This window comes from Ceratotherium simum, chromosome X, assembly GCF_057802395.1.
Source record: "Ceratotherium simum simum isolate JZ-2026a chromosome X, ASM5780239v1, whole genome shotgun sequence".
Taxonomy (NCBI): domain Eukaryota; kingdom Metazoa; phylum Chordata; class Mammalia; order Perissodactyla; family Rhinocerotidae; genus Ceratotherium; species Ceratotherium simum.
In genome coordinates, this window is record NC_141940.1 from 39,973,841 (window position 1) to 39,993,879 (window position 20,039).

At 46.4% G+C, this 20,039-nt stretch overlaps 1 protein-coding gene across 20 annotated transcripts in view; it reads right to left on the minus strand.

The window, feature by feature from the left end:
• The window catches only part of FRMPD3 (FERM and PDZ domain containing 3), a 128,181-nt gene that overhangs the window by 34,597 nt on the left and 73,545 nt on the right, over nucleotides 1-20,039 (minus strand). For all 20 annotated transcript variants that reach the window (XM_087426983.1, XM_087426994.1, XM_087426990.1 and 17 more), the window contains 4 exons: nucleotides 10,331-10,435; nucleotides 5,477-5,584; nucleotides 2,699-2,830; nucleotides 1,112-1,231 (listed from right to left, as the gene is read on the minus strand). In XM_087426983.1, the coding sequence (XP_087283109.1) occupies nucleotides 1,112-1,231; nucleotides 2,699-2,830; nucleotides 5,477-5,584; nucleotides 10,331-10,435 (465 nt within the window). The remainder of the gene's footprint in view (nucleotides 1-1,111; nucleotides 1,232-2,698; nucleotides 2,831-5,476; nucleotides 5,585-10,330; nucleotides 10,436-20,039) is intronic.

Below are 20,039 nucleotides of genomic sequence, written 5' to 3' on the forward strand. Positions count from 1 at the left end.
TCAGATAATTCTCATGTGCAGCTAGGGTTAAGATGCACTGCCCTAAAGTAGTGGTTGCCACACACCATCAGGCAGCAGAATCCCCTGGAGGGCTTGCTAAAACACAGATTGCTAGGGCTCACCCCCAGAGTTTCTGATTCAGTAGGAGTGGAGTGGGGCCCAAGAATTTGCATCTTTAACAAGTTCCTGGTTGATGCTGATGCTGCTGGTCCAGGGACCACACTGTGAGAATCACTGCCCAGCCTAAACCATTTTAAAGCCTGTGCTTGCCATGACCTTTACCACCTGCTTCCAGTTTCCCCTATTCCATTTCCTGCTGCTCCTTACTTCACATTCTGCACTCCATCCCTAATAAATTACTCACAGTTCTCTCATCACGCTGTGCTGTTTCATGCCACCAAGGCTTTGAAGATGCAAGTCCCTTTTCCTAGAATGTGCCCCCTCCACTGCATCTCTGCACACAGCAAACATCCACTCATCCTTCAAGGCTAAGAGTGTGCATGTATCACTTCCTATGTGAAGCCTTCACTATGCCCCTCCCATGGAGAGTTTGCAAACTCCTGGGTGCCCCTACTGATATTGCACCCTGCCATCATCACAGTGCCTGTCACACTGTCTTATATTCATTTGGGCTCATATCTGTCTAGGAGCTCTAGCGAGCCAGAACAGTTCTTTGTTCACCTTGATTGCCAGCACCTAGCACAGGGCCTGGCCCAGACTACGTGCTCAGCAAATGCTTCTCAATGAACTAAATTGAGAATCATCTCCTTATTGGATCTCGGCATTGGGGGTTGGGACCCTCTGTTACCCAAATGGGCTTATTAAACCTGGGGATCCTGTCATGGTGCCAGAGTTAGTGGGGTCGCTTGCTCCTGAAAACTGATGCGATCTGTCCAGACAAACAGACAAGACTTGCAGCCACAGTCAGCTCAGGTCACCAGGCCAACCAACTTGGCCCTGGCCTATAATGGTAGCAGAAAAGGAAAGGACCTTCAGAGCCACCTGGAGATTGGGAAAACTTACATAGCGACTTCATTGTGATGGCAGAACAGCCTGCCTGCTTGTTAGTCCATTGGTCTGTCTGTCTGTGTATCCCCAAGCCAGACTCTACCTGAATGTACAGGTACTCGAAAGCAGCAGGATCCCGACGCAACAGCTCCACAGGGTCTTTGGGAAAGAAGCTTATCCGGAAGAGGCATTTCATTCCCTGATAGTGTGTCCGCTGCACCACCTGAATCGCAGGGACAAGAGGTGGGAGGAAAAGAGATCTGGGATCAATGGCTGAGGTGGTGGGAGCCAGCGCAGTGGCTCTTCAAGGGGGGGTTTAGGGAAGAACTGGGATGCTGTTTCCCACTCTGTCTCCTGCCTGGCTGATTCTAGTTACCTTTAGGGGAAAGTGATGAGGAGCCAGCTCTTTTCTGGCCTTCTGACCCAAAGTGACTAGAATTTTCAAATCACTTATCCAGGACTTGGCCTTTTATCAACAATCTAAGGCCCAAGACACTAGGTAGGAAGAAAGGGCTTCTGGGAACTTCCCCAACTCTTTTCTTGCTGTGGGGCTAATGCCTTTACCTTGCAGAGGGGCTCAGCCTCAAGCAAAGTAAGTTGCTGATTAGAAGCCAAATCAAAGATTTAAAATCCCATTTGGAGGTAGAGCTGAAACAAGTTGGCAATATTTCAGTAACTGCTGAAGCTGGCATGGGTAATGAGGGTTCATTATACAACTCGTTCTACTTTGGTGTATGTTTGAGGTTTATTTGTTTGTTTGTTTGTTTGTTTGTAATAAAGTTTAAAATCCCATTTGGAACAAGAGACTAATTGGACCCAAAAGGCCTCTTGAGGGGCCAGGAGGCGCTCAGGCCTCCCTCCAGGCAAGACATCCACAACCTTCCCTTCACAGGTGGGAACCTGTAAGTCTCTGTACAGCATTTGGCTGAGAGCTACACTTGAAGAATTTTTCTTTCCTAAAATCTTTTCATTTTTTGTGTCTGATTTTGGTTTTTGTTTTGCTTCCATTAGACATTTCTTCCTAACTGTCCCTCTCTAACTCTTCCCCCTCCCTCTCCAGGAATACTGATTGACCGTGGCTGCCTCTCTGGCTCTTCTTGGTGCTTCACCGTTGGTGAAATACTATCCAGCAATCCTGAATTTCCCCAGCCCTTTTCCATATGGCAAAGGCTAGGGAGATAAGACTCTTGCTCCTACTCTGCCTTGAAAGCTGACGTGGGTGACATGCTGCCCATTCTTGGCTCCACTCAGGCCATTCCCAGCCCATACTTGTCCTCGCCTCACTGGTCTCAATAGACTCCACTCACCGACCCTTCCATATTACAGCCTTCACCTGAGGGCCACGTTTCCTCTCAGAGGCAGAAAAGTCTAGCAGGCAGGGCTTCCAGGAGGCAGGAGAGTTGACACTGCCCTTCAACTCAGCAATCCGGGAGCAGTGCAGTGAATCACCACCCCGCACTTTTCCCAGTAGAGACCAAAACTGACAATCTTCATGCCCATTTTAGGTCACAAGGGACATTGCCCAAAGCCCTCTGGAGGTGGGAAGAACAGAACTTGATTGAGAACTGTGACTTCTGGGAACTGGTTGGGCATACTATTATGAATTTTCCAGAAAGAGAGTGCCTGAAGTCCTCTTCTCATGTAGAGGCCACATGCAAAGGTATCAAGCCAGGATGAAGGAGTCACTTACATAAGCCAGGGGCTGCTTGTCCTGGAGAAGCAGGAACTTGTGGTTCTGTTCTGGCCCGGCATACTCAAGGACAAGAGCAAAGTGCTCAATGTATCTCAGGGAAAGACGGTCCTGTAATGTCACCATCACATCCTGTGGAAGAAAAAAGAGCCTTGACAGGGAGATCCATTCCAGGTCTAAGCTACTCTAAGCACTAAATGTGGAAGAGGGAGACGGAATACCAAGAAAGATAGTCCTGGGGAGAAGGCTGAGGCTGGGAAAGTGGGCCAGACAGACACCGGCCTTTATGGTGGCCCAGGCACTGTGCTCCAGGATAAGGAGAGTGACCCATCAGTGCTGTTCAGAGGCCTGGGCCCTGGGGAACACCAAAGGAGCAGGAGCTGGAGGGGGTGTTTCTGCACTTGGCCTCACTAGGCATATGGCAAAAGAAGTAATGGCCTTCCCTCTCTCCTTCTATTCAACAAATTATTTCCTGAGTGCTTACTATGTGCCAGGCACTGTACTAGTTCTTCCCTCACCTTCTCGCATAAGTCACAATGTTCACTCTGGTTTGTCCATCAACTTAGCAATTAAAAAAAGAAAAATCCACAATTATATAAATAAAAAGTAGACTATTTCTGGATTCATAATCTAAATTGAATGACTTGAGTTACTGGCAAAATGTTCATTTTTGATTGTAGATGGCTTTTAGAGATGATCAGTTTAGCAACTTGAAAAATGTGTCCAGGCAGAGGAACTATGTCACATGTCTTGTGTACAGTCATAAATCTGACTACTTCTGGGCTCCGTCTGCTCTGCTGCCCTACTTTTAATATTAGGGTGTCTGGAAACATATCCGTGGGGGCTGCCCAAACGTCAGTTTTGAGACTCCTGCCATCTATCTGCTGTGACTTTGGCGCACACTGGGCTCCAGTGTGTGTGTTCGTGGAGTCAGCATCGCTCAGCCCCCAAAGGCTGGAAAGAAGCAGGCTTGGGAATGAGAAGCTCCCTTACAGCCAGGCTTGCCAAACAAGCCCCTCAGCGAACATTAAAAGACGCTTAGCCATTCAAATGTTAGGATGGAAACTGGTGGGTACTTGAGAGTATCTCTTTGTATTATCCAAGTAGTCACAGGAGCGCCAGTGTTGCTGGAGCTCTGGCAGGGACAAATGAGGTTTTCTTTGCAGTTCGGCTGCACTGGGATTGTGGACAGCCAAGCTGGTGATTGCCAACTGGTGTTACAAGTGTAACGGCCCCGTGCCAAGGCTGTCAATTCACCCAGGTATCTCTCTAAGACAAGTGGCTTGGCAGCCTGTCCAAGTTCCAGTGAATAGTCACTGCACCCCCTGAAGTCAGGGTGAGATCACAAGTCAGGGGACACTGCTGTCCTGGAAGGCTGGGGCTACCTGGAAGCAACAATGGTGGTGATGTTGCGAAGTAGGAGAACGCTCAGAGAAGCCTCCAAGGGGAAAGAGAGGAGTAAATGCTCCAGTGTGGAGACAGATCTGCAACGGGCATACCAACCCATGAATAAAAACCAAGGAGGATTCTAACACAGAGAGATATCCACATCCAGAGGAGGGGCACGTGGACATCCCTGGGTGGCCTAGTTCCATTTCCATGCCTCTCCCATAAACTGAGACCTTCAATAGCCAAGAGACCATCCCAGGGCACCCTAAGGGGTGTGTTTTTGTCCTAGATCCCCTGGGGGACCCACCCAGGCCTAAGCCTTCCAAAGAAACTCTCAGTTCAATCAACACAGGTTAGGCCCAGTGTTTTGCAACTCAGGTGCCGCTGGCACTTTGGGCAGGACAATTCTTCATCATTCATGGACTGTCTCACTCCCTGTAGGACACTTAGCCTCTCTGACCCTGAGACACTAAATGCCAGTAGCACGCCAAACAGTGGGGATGACCCAAAATACCCTCAGACATTCCCAAAAGCCGTCTGGGAGGGAGTAGTGCTGACCCTGGCTGAGAACCATTGGCAAGGCCAGTTCTGAACACTTGGGCAGCATCGTTTGCATGGAAACATTCATTCTGGGGATAGCACTCTCCTTCTGGAAAGAGTCTAGAAGAAGCATGAGTGGATACTTCTGTCCCACAGCAAAGTGGAACCTGGGGGTTAATCATATCATCGCCTCTCCTCCTCAGGACTAAGGGTATCACTACAACTTTTAGATGCCTGGCTGAGCCATTAAGAATCACAGCTCAGTAATTGCTCTTCCTGTGAAAGGAACAGCCAAAGGGACTGTTGCTGGACTTTTCAAATCTTGGTTCAGTGCTTAAGATCTGGTTGTTATTTAAGAAGCAAGGCATGGCTAAGCTAATCTCCCAAGACACTGTGTTTGTTGATTTCTATGTGTAAATTTGCATAGGTGTTATTGTATCAATATAAATCACTTTTGCTTTATAAATGGTTTAATGATCTTCACACTCCTTAGCTCCTAAGAGTCTTGAAGGGCCCAGCGTAACACGGACACAAAGCAGTTCCCAAATAGATGTGTGCACACGCACCTGCACACACACACATGCGTGCCCACACACACGCGTGCCCACACACACACACACACACATTTACAATCACTAGCACACAGCTGGGCACACAAATTTCCCCCACATAAAGACTATTCCCCCACCATCCTCATCTGAGGACTGTGTTTTTGCAGCCTGGTGCTCACAGCAGCGGGAGCTCAAAAGCCACCTTGCTCCAGCAGCAAGCAGCTTGGTGCAGACTCAGAGGAACCTGCAGACCAGAAGCTGTGTGTGCTCCAGTGAAGGTAGGAGACTCTGTATGTACCTTTACAGTGGTCCGGCCATCAAATGTGAATGACTTGATCTGCCCATTTTCTAAGAAAACCTTCAGGACATTGGGGATGAGGAGAAGAGCTTCCTTCTTCATCATTTTCTGTGAACAGGCAAGGGAAGGACAAGGAGAGGGGCTCATTTAGAAGGATGGAAGCCAGAGGAGGGGTGTAGAAAGGAAGAGAGAGGAGCAAGGGAAGGAGACAGGAAGCCAAAGGTATGGAAGGACAAAGAGACAGAGGAAAGAGCAGATCAATAATAACGTTATGTGGAGACCAGAACCAAATTCTCCAAGAAGACATTGGGCCATATCAAAAGTTCACCCTTCATTTGATGTCATAGCGTACCCACATTCTACTGTGGCTCAAAGCTTCACAGCTTAGGGCGGTGCTTGGCCCAGAGAGACCACCACACACTGAAGGGCTGATGGATGGCCTCCTCAGGAGCCCACCTCACTCACCTGCTCTTATCTTCTGACACCGCCCTTTCCACCAGGCCCTTCACACATCAAGATCACTTCCACATCCATGCCTTTGCTCTGCCATTCTCCCTCCCTCATGGCATCCTAGGTCCTTTCTGACCTGGCCCCTGCCTACTTCTCCAGAGTCATGTCTTGCCATTCCAGGTACCCACTCTGCTCTTTCATGCCTCTATACCTCTGACAATTTGTCATTCAGGGACTGTCCCACTCCCTGCAGGACCCTTAGCATCTGTGACCCTAAGACACTAACTGCCAACAGCACGCCAAGTTGTTGGGATGACCAAAAACACCCTCAGACACTTCCCAAAGCTCTCTGAGAGTAGGCAGTGCTGACCCTGACTGAGAACCATCGGCAGAGCCCATTTTTGAACACCTGATAACTCCTTAGCAAGAGTTTTCCGGGCCCAGGCATTTCTTTACTTATAGAGTGGTGCATGTTAAATTCTCAAAAAATATCTGTGACATAAAGATGGTTCCTTCTGCCTTCCTCTTTCTCCCCTTGGCAAACTCTTACCCATCTTTCAAAACGCAGCTTAAATATGAATTCTGTAAAGACCGGTTCAATATCGTCAGGTACTTGGCCCTGGTGTTCCCATGTCTTCTTACAGCAACTTATAGACACCCCTCTCAGTGCTCTTATCATATTTTTGAAGATGTCTGGGGCCGGCCCTGTGGCTTGGTGGTTAAGTGCGCGCGCTGCGATGCTAGTGGCCCGGGTTCGGATCCCGGGTGCGCATCGAGGCACCACTTCTCCGTTCATCCTGAGGCCGAGTCCCACATACAGCAACTATAAGGATGTGCAGCTACGACACACAACTATCCACTGGGGCTTTGGGGGGAAAAATAAAATAAACAAAATCTTTAAAAAAAAAAAAAAAAAAAGAAGATGTCTGTCTTTCACAATCAAATGGTGAACTCAGAGAACAATGACCATGTCCTATTTAATCGTTGTAGTCCCGACATTAAGCAGAGTTCCTGGCACACAGTTGATGCTCAATAAATGGGTGCTTAATATATGAGCAGTAGGTGCTTAATATGTGCTTACTTGAATGATTAGACTCATCAGGAGAATCCAACCATTTCCCTGGGCCAACATCATCAGTTCTATAGCAACCAAAAAGCTGCATAAGATGGCCAGATTCCTTAATTCGGTGGACATTCATAGAGCCTCTACTCTATGCCCAGCACTGGGCTAAGCCCCATGAGGGCTACAGCAGAAACAGAGGACCCAGGTCTAGTCTTACACTCTTGTCATGGTGACCTGGCACACATGCACAAATCTACTAGAGAACAATTATAAAACCAAAACAAACCAACAAATATAAGATAGTTAAAGTTTTCTAGATGAGGTGAATTGGATTTTGATTTTGAAGGAGATGGTGAGTGTAGACTATTAGAGAGGCCAGAAGACAACAGTCTAGATCTAGGGACGATCATGGACAAAGTATGAAAATAGGAACAAGCAAGTCCTCCTGGGTCGAGTTGTGGTTAGCAGGAGTAGGGAGCCAGGACTCAAGCCATGGTGGGAAGTGATGGGATAAAAAGTTGGAAAAGTGTGACTCCCTGGTTCTCTTCCTAATCCCAAGATGCCTCGCTCCTGCCAAGCCCAGAGGCCCCCGGATCCCCAGGCTGGTGACGCTCAGCAGTGGCAAGTTTTATTTAGCACACTGGGTTGGACTCAGATAATTACTTAATTGATTTTGTTTAAAAATAGAGTTGGCAAGGAATGCCCACAGGATTTATTTTTGCTCTGGCTGCTTAATAAAGCCCTGGAATACAAAGGGAAAGGGATGATAAGACAGCCTGAAGTCACCTGGGCCTGGACTCCCCTGGTCCCGACCAATGGTGAGGCTGCTACGGTCCATACTGGTGGCGGTGGTGAGGTGGGATGCTGTTTTGTTATCAGGTAATTTCCTGAGCACAGCTAGGGTGGGAAGATTGATGCCAGTCTCTCCCCCAGACCAGAGCCTCACACCACACCTGGTGGCCTCTCCAGGAGCAACAAAAGTAACCCTGGGTGGGTCCTAGCTACTCTGGGGGATTTGTATGCAGATTGGTCTTGAGCAGGGGCTTAATTCTGCCTGTGGCTAGTTGTGAAGTATAGCCAGGCGAGTTGTGGTGGAGGCAGGGGAGAGTAGGGAAGGGAGAGTGGAAGTGAGGGAAGGGAGAGTGGAAGTGAGAGAAAAAGAGGGGAGAAAAAAGGAGGGGGAAATAGGGAGGAGAGCGGACGGGAGAGAGTTCTTCACTGGCTGGCTTGGCTTTGGTTGATTACAGTAGTCCCCCCTTATCCACAGTTTCACTTTCTGCAGTTTCAGTTAGCCGTAGTTAACTGTGGTCTGAAAATATTAAATGGAAAATTCCAGAAATAAACAATTTGTAAGTTTCAAGTTGTGCACTGTTCTGAGTAGCTTGATGAAATCTCTCGCTGCCCCACCCAAGACATGAATCATCCCTTTGTCCAGCGTATCCATGCTGTACACGCTACCTGCCTGTTAGTCACTTAGGAGCCATCTCAGTTATCAGATCGACTGTCATGGTATCGCAGTGCTTGTGTTCCAGTAACCCTTATTTTACTTAATAATGGCCCCAAAGCACAAGAGTAGTGATGCTGGCAATCTGGATGTGCCAAAGAGAAGCCATAAGTGTTTCTTTTAAGTGAAAAGGTAGAAGTTCTAGACTTAATAAGGAAAGAAAAAAATCATATGCCGAGGTTGCTAAGATCTATGGTAACTTTTATTATAGTATATTGTTATAATTGTTCTATTTTATTATTAGTTATTGTTGTTAATTTCTCACTGTGCCTAATTTATAAATTAAACTTTATCATAGATATGTATGTGTAGGAAAAAACATAGTATATATAAGGTTTGGTACTATCTGTGGCTTCAGGCATCCACTGGGGGTCTTGGAACATATCCCCCATAGATAAGGGTAGACTACTATACTCTGTAATGCTGAGAAAGGTTGCACCTGTCTGTACGTTCCAAATTCAAGTCACAGTTCCTCTGGGTTTCAAGGGCTCAGAACACAAATGTCCCCTTAGTGACTTGGACCTCAGGGTCTGCTTCACCCTGATCTGCAGGGACTCCATACTGCTCCCTTTTCTCTCTGTCATCACTCCCAGCTTCTCTTCAACCTCTTCTGCTAGGACTGACATGGAATCCAATCACCAATTACTCACATGGCTTACCCAGTGAGGACCCTTAGTCCCTTGGGTTTTGCTGCCTTCCTTGACCAGGGAAGGAGGAGGGCTTGGGCTGAGCTTGGGGATAAGAGTCAGGGAAATGGAGATGGAAGACACCTGTGTCCTCTATCCCTTCTTCTGAATGGCACTGCCTCAGAGAACTAGGGAAGAGCCTGGCACCTCGCTGATTTCCCCACTCAGGCTTGGCCAGCTAGCTTCTCTCAACTGCAGCTGTGCCTCTGGAGAGCCCAGCCTGCGACAGCCTGCAAAAGCACAGAAATGCCTGTTAGCTCGGCTATCCCCACCCCACCCTCACCTCCACGGGATATCATCAACTTCTGCAGATTCCTGGGGGACTCTGGGCCATAATCCATGACTGCTTAATATACATCTTTCTGCTCTCCACCCACATCTTCTCATCTGCTTATCTGGAGCAGACAGCTCAGCTCATGTAAACCCCACAAAGCAGTGAGAAAGACAGTGGGCTGGCCATGACCCCCCAGATTGGCAGCTATATGGCATGGGCTGCCAAGCATCACCTGCTCCTCAAAACCATATCACCCAGTGACGGATTCTATACTGTCTCAATCTGAACCACTTGTCCCCCCAACATCACTGTGAGGTATCCGGTGGTAGGGAACAGGTATTTATTTTGCATCCCTTGTGGTGCTGGGAACACAGCAAGTGCCTAATAAAAGCTTTGCGACTTAATGCAAGTCTGTATCATTTTCCCCAGGCTGCTTCACCCTTCACTGCACAGTCTTCTTCAGTCAAGACAAGGAGTTACAGGATCACTTCAACGTGAAGAGAGCTCAACTTCACCAGCCACTCTTTCTCCGGATCTTCAGAAAACCACTACTTCCTTCCTGCTTCTATCAAGTAGCCGAAAGATGTCCATGGAGCACTTGTTCTGAGTATAAGGTACTGTGCTAGAGATGGAAATTTCTCTAAGCACCATGAGGATCCTGTCACCCTGTATTCCTCCTCCCCACAGAGCCCACGGCCTCTCTGGATGCCACACACCCCTCACTACCCACTCAGAGTCCTGAGGTCCCCCCTCCAACCCCTTTGTAATGCTGTTCACTCTGAGGAGCAGCAGATGAGCAACTGCTCCAGAGTGAGACTTTGACCGCCAGGCCAATTCTGGCCAAGGGCCAAGCAGAGGGAACTGAAGTTGCACTTACTGCATCTGTTTCTCCAACTGCCACCTGCTCAGAAAATCGGACCTTCACAGGATTGGATCTCAGCTTGGCCTTCTTCGCAGCACTGATGAAGGCAGATTTGGGGGACTGGAAAAAAGAAGAGAGGGCTGGTGAGTTCTCCATTCCTGGGAAAAACCTGACCTTTGCCACGTTCGAGTTAAGATGTCTCACTGCAGGTACACTTGGCCTTACTGATCAATAAGTCAATAAATAAGTATCGATTCCCTACTAGGTGCAAGGCAATGTGCTAAATGCTTCCTTGTATGATTGGTGTGTTCTGAAAGAGCAGAGCATGAATCGAATTTGGGTAAATTGAATCCCATTATTAATGTTCTAGGCCTAGGGGAGTTTGCAAAAATTCTTTAGTAATAGCATACACTGAATATATTTGGTTTTCTTAATGTGAGATATACCTAAATGGTGGTTTTTATTACATTGAATATAAGCATCTCAAAGGATTTACAGAAATTATCTTATTCATCTCACAGATATGCCCTACCCCTAGGAAGGAGGCTCATAGAATATATTATTTTAGATGTGGGAGAGAGGAAGCCTAGCACTCCAAAATGATTTATCCACAATTTCTACACTATTTTGGAATAGAGGCATTGGGGATTTTACCCAGGTGTCCTGACATTCTAGGTCTGAGCTCTCCACCACTTTGTTCATCCAATTGTATAAGAAATGCCCCAAGAATCAGCTAGGCTCTCTAGTTCTTGAAAACTCTCCCACAAATTCAGCAGGACGAATGGTTAGCAGACACTGGAAACTAAGTCTTTCCTGGGTGCTCCTTGGATTCGAGGAAATGCAGGAGTCCTGGTGAGGGGCACCGTCATGTCTTTGGGGGCACTTATTCATTCATGTGACAAATTTAGGGAGGGCCTACTATGTGCCAGACACTGTTCTACGTGATGAGGGATTCAGCAGTGAACAAGACAGACAAAACTCCCTCACCTCAAGGAGAGTCCATTTTAGCAGGGACAGACAGATAATAAACAAATCTCTTTTAGGCAGCAAATAAGGACTTATGAGGACAAATTGAGCAGGGTAAGGGACCATACCAGAGAATGAGCGAGTGAGGATTGGAGTGATGGGGGTGTTATTTTCAGACAGGAAGGTCAGGGAAGACCTCTCTGAGAGGTGACATTTAAGCAGAGACCTGAAGGAGGTGCTGGAGAGCCAGCCATGAGGATAGCTGAAGAAAGAGCCTTCCAGGCAGAAAAAAACAATAAAGGCTGTGGGGTGGGAGTAGGATTGGGGTGCATGAGGAACAGCAAGGAAGCCCAGTGTGGCCAGAGCAGAAGGCCTGAGAGAGGATTTGGAGGGGTTGTGCTCAGAGAGGCAGCCGGGGGCTGGGTCACATAGGACCTTGTAAGCCATAGCAAGTATTCTAGATTTTACTCTACTGGAGGGTTTTGAGCAGACGGGTCTGACTTGCATTTTTAAAAGGACACCTCTGGCTGCTGTGTGGAAGACAGTTTAGGAGGGTGATGGCCAAAGTTGGGGGACCAGTTAGGAGTCTATAGTAGCGGGACCAATTAGGAGCAATAATACAGATAAAATATGATGGAGGCTTGGGCTAGGATGGTAATAATGGAGATGATGAAAAGTGAGTGAATTCTGGACAAATTCTGAAGATAGAACCAAGATGATATGTTGATGGATTGGATGTGGGAAGTGAGAAAAAGAGAGGAGTCAACTGGAAGATTGAAGTTGCCATTTACTGAGATGAGGAAGACTAGGGGGGAAATCGGGTTGGGGATTCCTTCAAACCACCTCCCTTACTAGCCTTGCTGTGGAGCCTGCGAGTTCTACAATCAAGAATTCCTTTGTGTTAAGGCCCTGAATGTCCCTCCCAGCTGGGAAGGCAACACATTACGCTATTTTCTGCCATTAATTCTGTGGTTAAGATTCATTCACCCAATCAGCCACAGGAGGGCAGGGCCCTAAGATAAAGACACACCAGAAACAAACGTCCTCATCAGGTCCTGGGCCCTGGTCCCAGCTGTGTTCTCTTCTAGAGCCAGCAATCTCATTCCCCACAGATGGCAGATTGCAAAAAGCCACCTGTTCAACCCGAGTCCAGCAGAACCTCAGGCAGTGGGTGTCGGTCCTGGGTGCACCACAGAAATACTGGAGGAGCTTTTAAAAACCCCGATGCCCAGGCCCCACGTCAGATCAATTACGTCAAATTCCTGGGGATGGGGCCCAGGTCTCAGTATTTTTTAAACTTCAGATGATTTCAAAATGCAGCTAAGGTTGGGAACCACTGAGTTAAAGAAACCTTAGACTTCTCATCCTGAGCCATAGGGACAATTTGTTGGCAGCAGACAATATAGCACAGTGAAATCCAGGGCTGGAGATCATTGCAGAAAGTGATTACAGTATTGATTGTTCATGGGAGTTGAGAAATGCCTTTGTGTGTTGCACAGCTTGGTGCTTAAATCCTGGGTGGGTGCTGCAGCCTGCGGCAGGAGCAAAGGGAAGGGGCAGATAGAAAGATCTATAGGTATGTTCAGGCAGCTCTGCTTGACTCCGTCTCCACTGCAGTCCAAATTTTCACCCGAGGTGCCACAGGCATGAGGCAGGTGAAATCTTTGTTCCACCTGACAGTCACCTTTTCCATTCTCTGTGATCATCTGTCATTGGATGCCCCATGCATAGTGTGGAACGAGGCCTTTCTAGAAACCTGAATGGGCCATGTAGTCCACCCTTCATTTTTACACATGAAACAGAGGCCCAGGAAGAGGATATGGTTTACTCAAAGTATCAAAATAATTTGGTAGTGGAGCCGAAACTAGAACCCAGATTTCCTGAGTCTTGGATTAGGGATTGTTCACTATAGCAGGCTGAAGCTAGAAGTCCATTCCTGATCTTTCATCCACTGGTTCTGGTTCTACCTTGGTCCTACTGAATGGATTCAAATATATGAAGAACCCCAACTGGTATTCTTTCATGTATTCACCTATGGGAAGGGAACAGCCTCCTTTCTATCCCTACCAAAAGTCCAAGATTAGATCCTGTCCTAGAGATACCACTACAGATAAAAGATTCACATATTTATAGGAGCAAAATCATGAAGGAGCAAGTGGAATTGCCACTATTTTCAGGGATTATAATCATTTCCAGTATCTGTTGTAGAGCTATTTTCTGCCTGTTTGTGCCTCATTCCTCATTGACCCTTGTCCTGTAGGTCTCTAAGACTCTATCCTATTCTTGGTCTTCAGCCTTGATCACTGATAGTGACTCACACATTGCCAGTTGGTCTCTGCTATATGTCACAGAGTCATGTTGTGCCTTATGCTTCGACACAGGTGACACCTGCCTTACAGTGTGATATGAGGGGCTCTCAAAGGTCGCCCTGTCCCAAAGCATCTTCAATGCTCAGCTATGGGGCCTTGAGTTCTTAATACTAGGGTCATTCATTTGAATTAAAATATTGAGAACTGGGAAGGCCCTGGTCAAAATGCAAATGTGGTACCAGGGAGGAGTAATGAACACAATTCAGGGGCCAGCAGACTATGGGTCTGCATGGGCCAAATCCTGCCCACCATGTGTTTTTTTAAATAAAGCTTTATTGGAACAAAGCCATGATCTTCATTTATGTATTGCCTATGGCTGCTTTTGTGCTGTCACGTATGGCCTACAAAGCTTACATTATTTACAATATGCCCCTTTACAGAAAATGCTTGCCAACCCCTGCACTAACTCATCAACTTACCCACTGTTTCTAAAACTCTCCTCATAAGAATCACTGGGGAGTGCTTGTTAAAACACAGATTTCTAAGCTCACAGCAGACTTACAAAGTCATAGTCTCTGAGAGGGTAGGGCCCAGGAATTTATAGTGTTGAAAATGTCCTAACCCATTAAGCATAGATTAATTGAGTACCTTAAAGCTGGGACATCTGAGCATTTCACTGACCCATTTTTCCTCCAAGCAGCTGGAAGTCTCGTTTTGCAACAGGCACCCTTTCTGGCTAAAATGAATTTTGGCTTGAAACACTGGACTACAATTTCTAAGTACCTCCAGGGCCACTGCAAGCCCCTTGAAGCACATATGAAGCCAGCAGCTCAGTGGAATAAGCAATACAGGAGAGAGCCTGCCTCTCCCTCAGGACTGAATTCAGCAGCTGGTGATTCTTTGACCATTTTTTAATTTGGTGGCTCTATTAGTACAGATTTCAGGGTTGTGTTCACTCATATCTTGGCCAAAGTCGGGTAAATGGCCCAACATTTTAGTGCACAATGGGGCCCCACCTCGATAAGTGTGAAAGGATTTTAAGAGGATAGAGCTCAGGTTCCTGAAGCTTTGACAGCCTCCTGATTCTCCTTTCTGTTGGCTCATTGTCTCTGACACCTGAGCCTACTCATAAGCAATTCCCATAGCAACCACTGTGGGAGCCTGGGACAATGGAGGGGCATCCTGGTTTCATGGGCCCACTGATAAGGGATGCAGGGGGCCTTCCTTCCTTCACTCGGGACTGCTTAGAGGTGAACATGTCATCTCCCCAGCTTCCAAGCTCCCCCGCTTCCAGCCGTAAGCCACATATGACTCTCATTCTCCATCTATCACCTATTTGGGTGGTTCTGCCCACAGGTCCCTGGATACACTGGGCTTCTTCTCTTCTGTGCCCACCTCATGCTGTCTCTTTGCCATCCCCACACTTCAGGTGCCCCAGGGTCCCTTTCGCTCAGCTAAATGGCATCTCTAAAGCCCAGCTCAAATTCTACCTTGGTCCTGAATCCTTCCCCAACTCCTCCATTCATTCCCCTCCCTGGATTTCCTATAGGACTCCTTGTTAATCCACACTGTCATAGCTCATCTTCCCAACCAGGCTGTAAAAGAAGAGATGACATTTTATATTACCATGTCTCCCCTTAGAACCAAGCACAGAGTAGGCAGAGAATAAAATATATTAATTGATTGCTAAAGTTAATAACAAATTAGTAAATCAGTTCAGCATATATGCTTTAAGTACCTACCATCTGCCAAGCACTATACCTCAAGAAACTCTGTGGAAAAACACTTCTTTTGCAGTGGTTCCCATTATGTTGGCTTTTTTTCTGACCAAGTGGCTCCAAGCAGAGGAGATACAGGGTCTTAGGTTACAGGCTAAGTTTTCAGAACCAGCAAACTAAGATTTCATTTGAAGGGACTGTCTGCTTGCTTTACCAGGGCCATTCTGGGTCACAACCCAGTACTTTATTTACTTTAAAATATTTGTTGAGGACACACTGTGTGCACAGGTCTAAGGGTACCCAAATTAATACATATTCAGTCAGTCATGGGGAATAGCTGGTCACTCAAAGATTAAGGAACACCCTTAAATACATATAGGCTTAATAAGTGGCTATCTATGCAATGTGGTTTGAGGGGCCCTGGGAAAGGACCCTGTGACTGCCCAAGATACCCCCCAATGATCTTCCATAGTAAGAATCACTCTGTTAAAAGGAAAATGTCATCTGAAAGAGACTACATATTAGACCAGTAGTTCTTGATAGGTACTTTGGCTACATATCAGAATCATTTCGGAGCCTTTTCAAAAGACCAATACCTGGGCTCCATCCCCAGAGTTTCCATTTCAATTGATCAGGGCTAGAGCTTGACTATAAATATTTTTAAGAGCTTCTCAGCTGGTTCTAATGTATAACCAGAGTTGAGAACCACTGTATTATCAGCCACGGAACGTAGGAGCTGGCAGGAGCCTTAGAGATTGTCTGATCTGATGTTTCCCAAATTCTACTGAGCATCAGAATTACTTGTGGCTCTTATTAAAAATACAGATTCTTGGGCCACATCCTGGACCTATTGGGAAATTGTCTCTGGAAGAAGTGGTAATCAAGCTTGAACATGACAAGAGTTTGCTAAGGAGCAGCAGTCTCCATGCACCCATGAGATGCCAAGCGCCTGCCGTGGATGCAGTACTATGTTCTGTGATGCAGGGGCTATAACACTGAACATATGCTGGGGATCTTCAAGAAGCTTTCACTATAGCTTAAGAGAGAAGATTCTCAGTTGATTTTTGTTATTCATGGTAGTTATGGTCTATAAAGTCACCTCGAACACTGAACTAATGAATACTGAACAGTTGTTCTTAAGGGAAATGTGTGTGTGTGTGTATGTATCTCACATAGATTATAACCTTAAATTCTCAAAACAACTCATCCTGGTAGATTCTACTTTGTTTATTTCACTAGGAGAAAATGAGGTTCTGAAGTGTTAAGTGACTTGTGTGAGGCCACTCCACTAACAGGTGCCAGAGCTGGGATTCAAATCCCATCCAACTGTCCCCAGAGCCAGAGCTTCTCGTACTCCATTGCACTGTCCCCTACCATCTCCATCTTCTGGACACCTCTGTATGACAGCTGAAACAAGAAGACAGAGCGTCGCCTTGTTGACCTCAGCTGAGAACATGTGCTTTGGGAGACTCAAATTTTTCACGTGCTGCTTATGTCTGCAAATTACCAGGAAAGCACTGTGAGTATTGATTTTTGGGGTTACAAATAAATTTTAGGGAGTAGGCGAATTTGCAAATATGAAATCTGTGAATAATGAGGATCAACTGCACATGTATGCAAGGCTGACATTCAGTGGGGATGCACTGGTACGGCCATACCTGTTGTAAAATACTGAGGAATTCTTTCACACTGATTGGTAAGTAGCCACTGCCCTAAGCTTCCTGGGTGTCACCTGACCTCTCCTCTAGGACCTCTTCACAAATGATCAACTAAATGGTTAATACTTGGCACAGTTAGGAGGCCTCCAAGACTCTGCTCCAGTGCCTATGGCTGGCTTACATTCTGATCGGATAGCACCTACTGTACAGGTTATTAATTGTTTTGACTATTACCCCTGTGTGGTGTATGTGCTCACCCACTTCTATGCTCCAAGGGTTTAGAGAACACAAGGCCAAGAACTAGAATGTAAGCTCTGTGAGGGTAGGAACCATGTCAGTCCTGTGCACTGCTATATTCCCAACCTGGAAGAGTGCCTAGAATAGTAGGTATTCAAAAAATGTTGGATGGATGAATGAATGAATTAGAAACTCTCATTGAGGTGAGTCAGGCAAAGTTGTTTGGAAGACATGAGTCTCAAGCCAGGTCTTAAAGGAAACAGACACGTATTAGAAGATATGTGGACTACTACAAGGACAGAAGTCTGCAGGGCAGTAAGAACTAGGAAGTGTACAAGGAGGAGAAGGAAAGCAGACTGGCCATAGCAGAGAGGCCATGCGATGGGACATGTGGAGGCATCAGAACTGGGGGGCAAAGGGGTGTTAGGGGCACTGGAATGAGAGTTGGGACAGAGATGGGGGAAGTATTAGGCTCTTCATTCTGCTTGTAAGTTTGGACACGAGTTTAGTTCAGTTTAGGTTGCTATGATGGCTGGAAGTTGGATTTCCTTCATTCCTTCAACAAACTATTTATCGAGCCAGGTGCTGTTCCAGGTGCTGGAGATACATCAGCAAACAAAACACAGTCCCTACCCTCATGGAGCTGACATTCTAATGAAGGAGATAGACAATAAATACATATAAATATAATATTTCATGGGAAGGTAAAATGGTACAGCCACTCTGGAAAATAGTCTGGCAGTTTCTTAATAAACTAAACATACATTTAATATATGACCAAACAATTGTACTTTTGGGCATTTGTTCTAGAGAAATGAAAACAGATGCTCACAAAAAATCTGTACATGAACATTTATTTGTAATAGCCCAAACCTGGAAACAACCCAGATGTCCTTCAATGGGTGGATGACTAAAGGAACGCTGGTACATCCACACCATAGAATATCATGGAATACCACTCAGCAATAAAAGGGAACAATCTATTGATAAACGCAACAACTTGGATGAATATCAAGGGCATTATGCTGAGTGAAAAAAGCCAATCCCAAAAAGGTTACATACTATACTATTCCATTTATATAATATTCTTGAAATGATGAAATTACAGAAATGGAGAACAGATTAGCAGTTGACAGGGATTGGGGGTGAGGAGGAGGTGGGTGAGGGGTCCTTTTAGTGATAGAACTGTCCAGTATCTTGACTGTGTTGGTGGATACACAAACACACACGTGACAGACTGACACTGAACCATACGCACACATTATTTTGAGGTACATGTCCTGGTTTGGATATGGCACTGTAGTTATGTAAGATATAACCACTGGGAGAAACAGGGTAAATGGTACACAGGGATGTCTCTGTACTAGCTTTGCAACTTCCTGTGAATCTACAAATATTTCCAAACCAAAAGTTAAAAAATATAATATTTCAGTTCTGATGGAAAAAGTAAGCAGTATCAGGAGATAGTGACAGGTAGATGCTATCTTAGAAAGGGTAGTTGAGGAAGGCTTCTACAAGGAGGTGACACTTGAGGAGATCTGACTAACAAAGTGACCCACAATGGGTCTCTGATCAGAGCGGTAAATTCTAACCACACAATAAGCATGTTTTTAGGGGACAACTGGTGGTCATTTTCACGACAGGAGATTGGGGAGTGGGGACTAAGTGCCCACTGCCCACCAGGCAACTGTACATATGCAGTAAGGTAGGGAGGGAGGGGCCTATTGGTAACACTCACTGAGGGGTGGGGCTTGCCTGCCCAGAGACAGAGGAGAATTGCAAATGAGAAAGGCCTAGCTGCCGGGGAGCATGTGCAAGTGTGTGTGCTTGTGTGTGTCTGTGTGTGTGTGCATGTGTGAGTGTGTGTGAAGTTCACACTGACAGAAAAGAGGGCTGGGGGCCCTGGGGAGAAGCTAGTGCCAGAGCTTGATTTGAACCGTGTCCCCCTGACTTGTGAGCCCATGCCTCGCACCTGTGCACCATCACTGGCTTTGCACAGAAATGTCATCTCTCTTTGAAAAATCTTTCCCTCCATCTCTGCCTGGGAAATCCTACCCAATCCCTCAAGGTCCAGCTCAAGTACAGCCTCCTCTGTGAAGCTTTCCTTGATTTCATGTCTCCCACCCCCAACAGATGTGACCTCTCCTGTGGCTATGGGATGGGGGTGGGACATCAGTGCTGAGGTGCAGGGCAGTGTTGGGGACATTGGGAATGGACAACTAGGCTGGAGGTGGAAAGAGGGCTCTGAGTTTTGCACATGGAAGTTTTGTACCCGGGTTTGTGCATTTGAGTTAAGATTACTATAAGGATGTAACCTAGTAATGGCCACTGGGCCTTCTGAACCCAACTCTTGAGGAGAGGAGCCTGGGGATTTTCACTTTTAATAAGCAGTCCTGGTACTATTATGATCAGCTAAGTTTGGGAAACACTGTTCTAATCTAAACCTATCAATTCACAGATGAGGAAAGGAAACTGGTTCAGAAAAGGGAACTGACCCACCCAAGGTCACAGAGCCAGTTAGTGACTGTACCAGGACAAAGATGAACTGTTTGTCCAATTGTACCTCCCCAGCAACTTTATATTAAATCCCTTACATACAATGCTGCGTCTCATACATTGTAGGCCATTAAGTAAATACCTGTATGAATGAATGAACAGGACTAGCACCCACCATCTGCAAGAACTTTATGGGTGTTGGACACTGGACAGGTAAATTTTGATGGGGCACAGCAAAAGAAAGGAGGAAAATATGTCTGAAACTGGGGCAGTGAGCAGGTTAAGTGTGGTAAAGCAGAGGGCACAGGGCAAAACATAGAACTGTGTAGCCCTTCAAAAT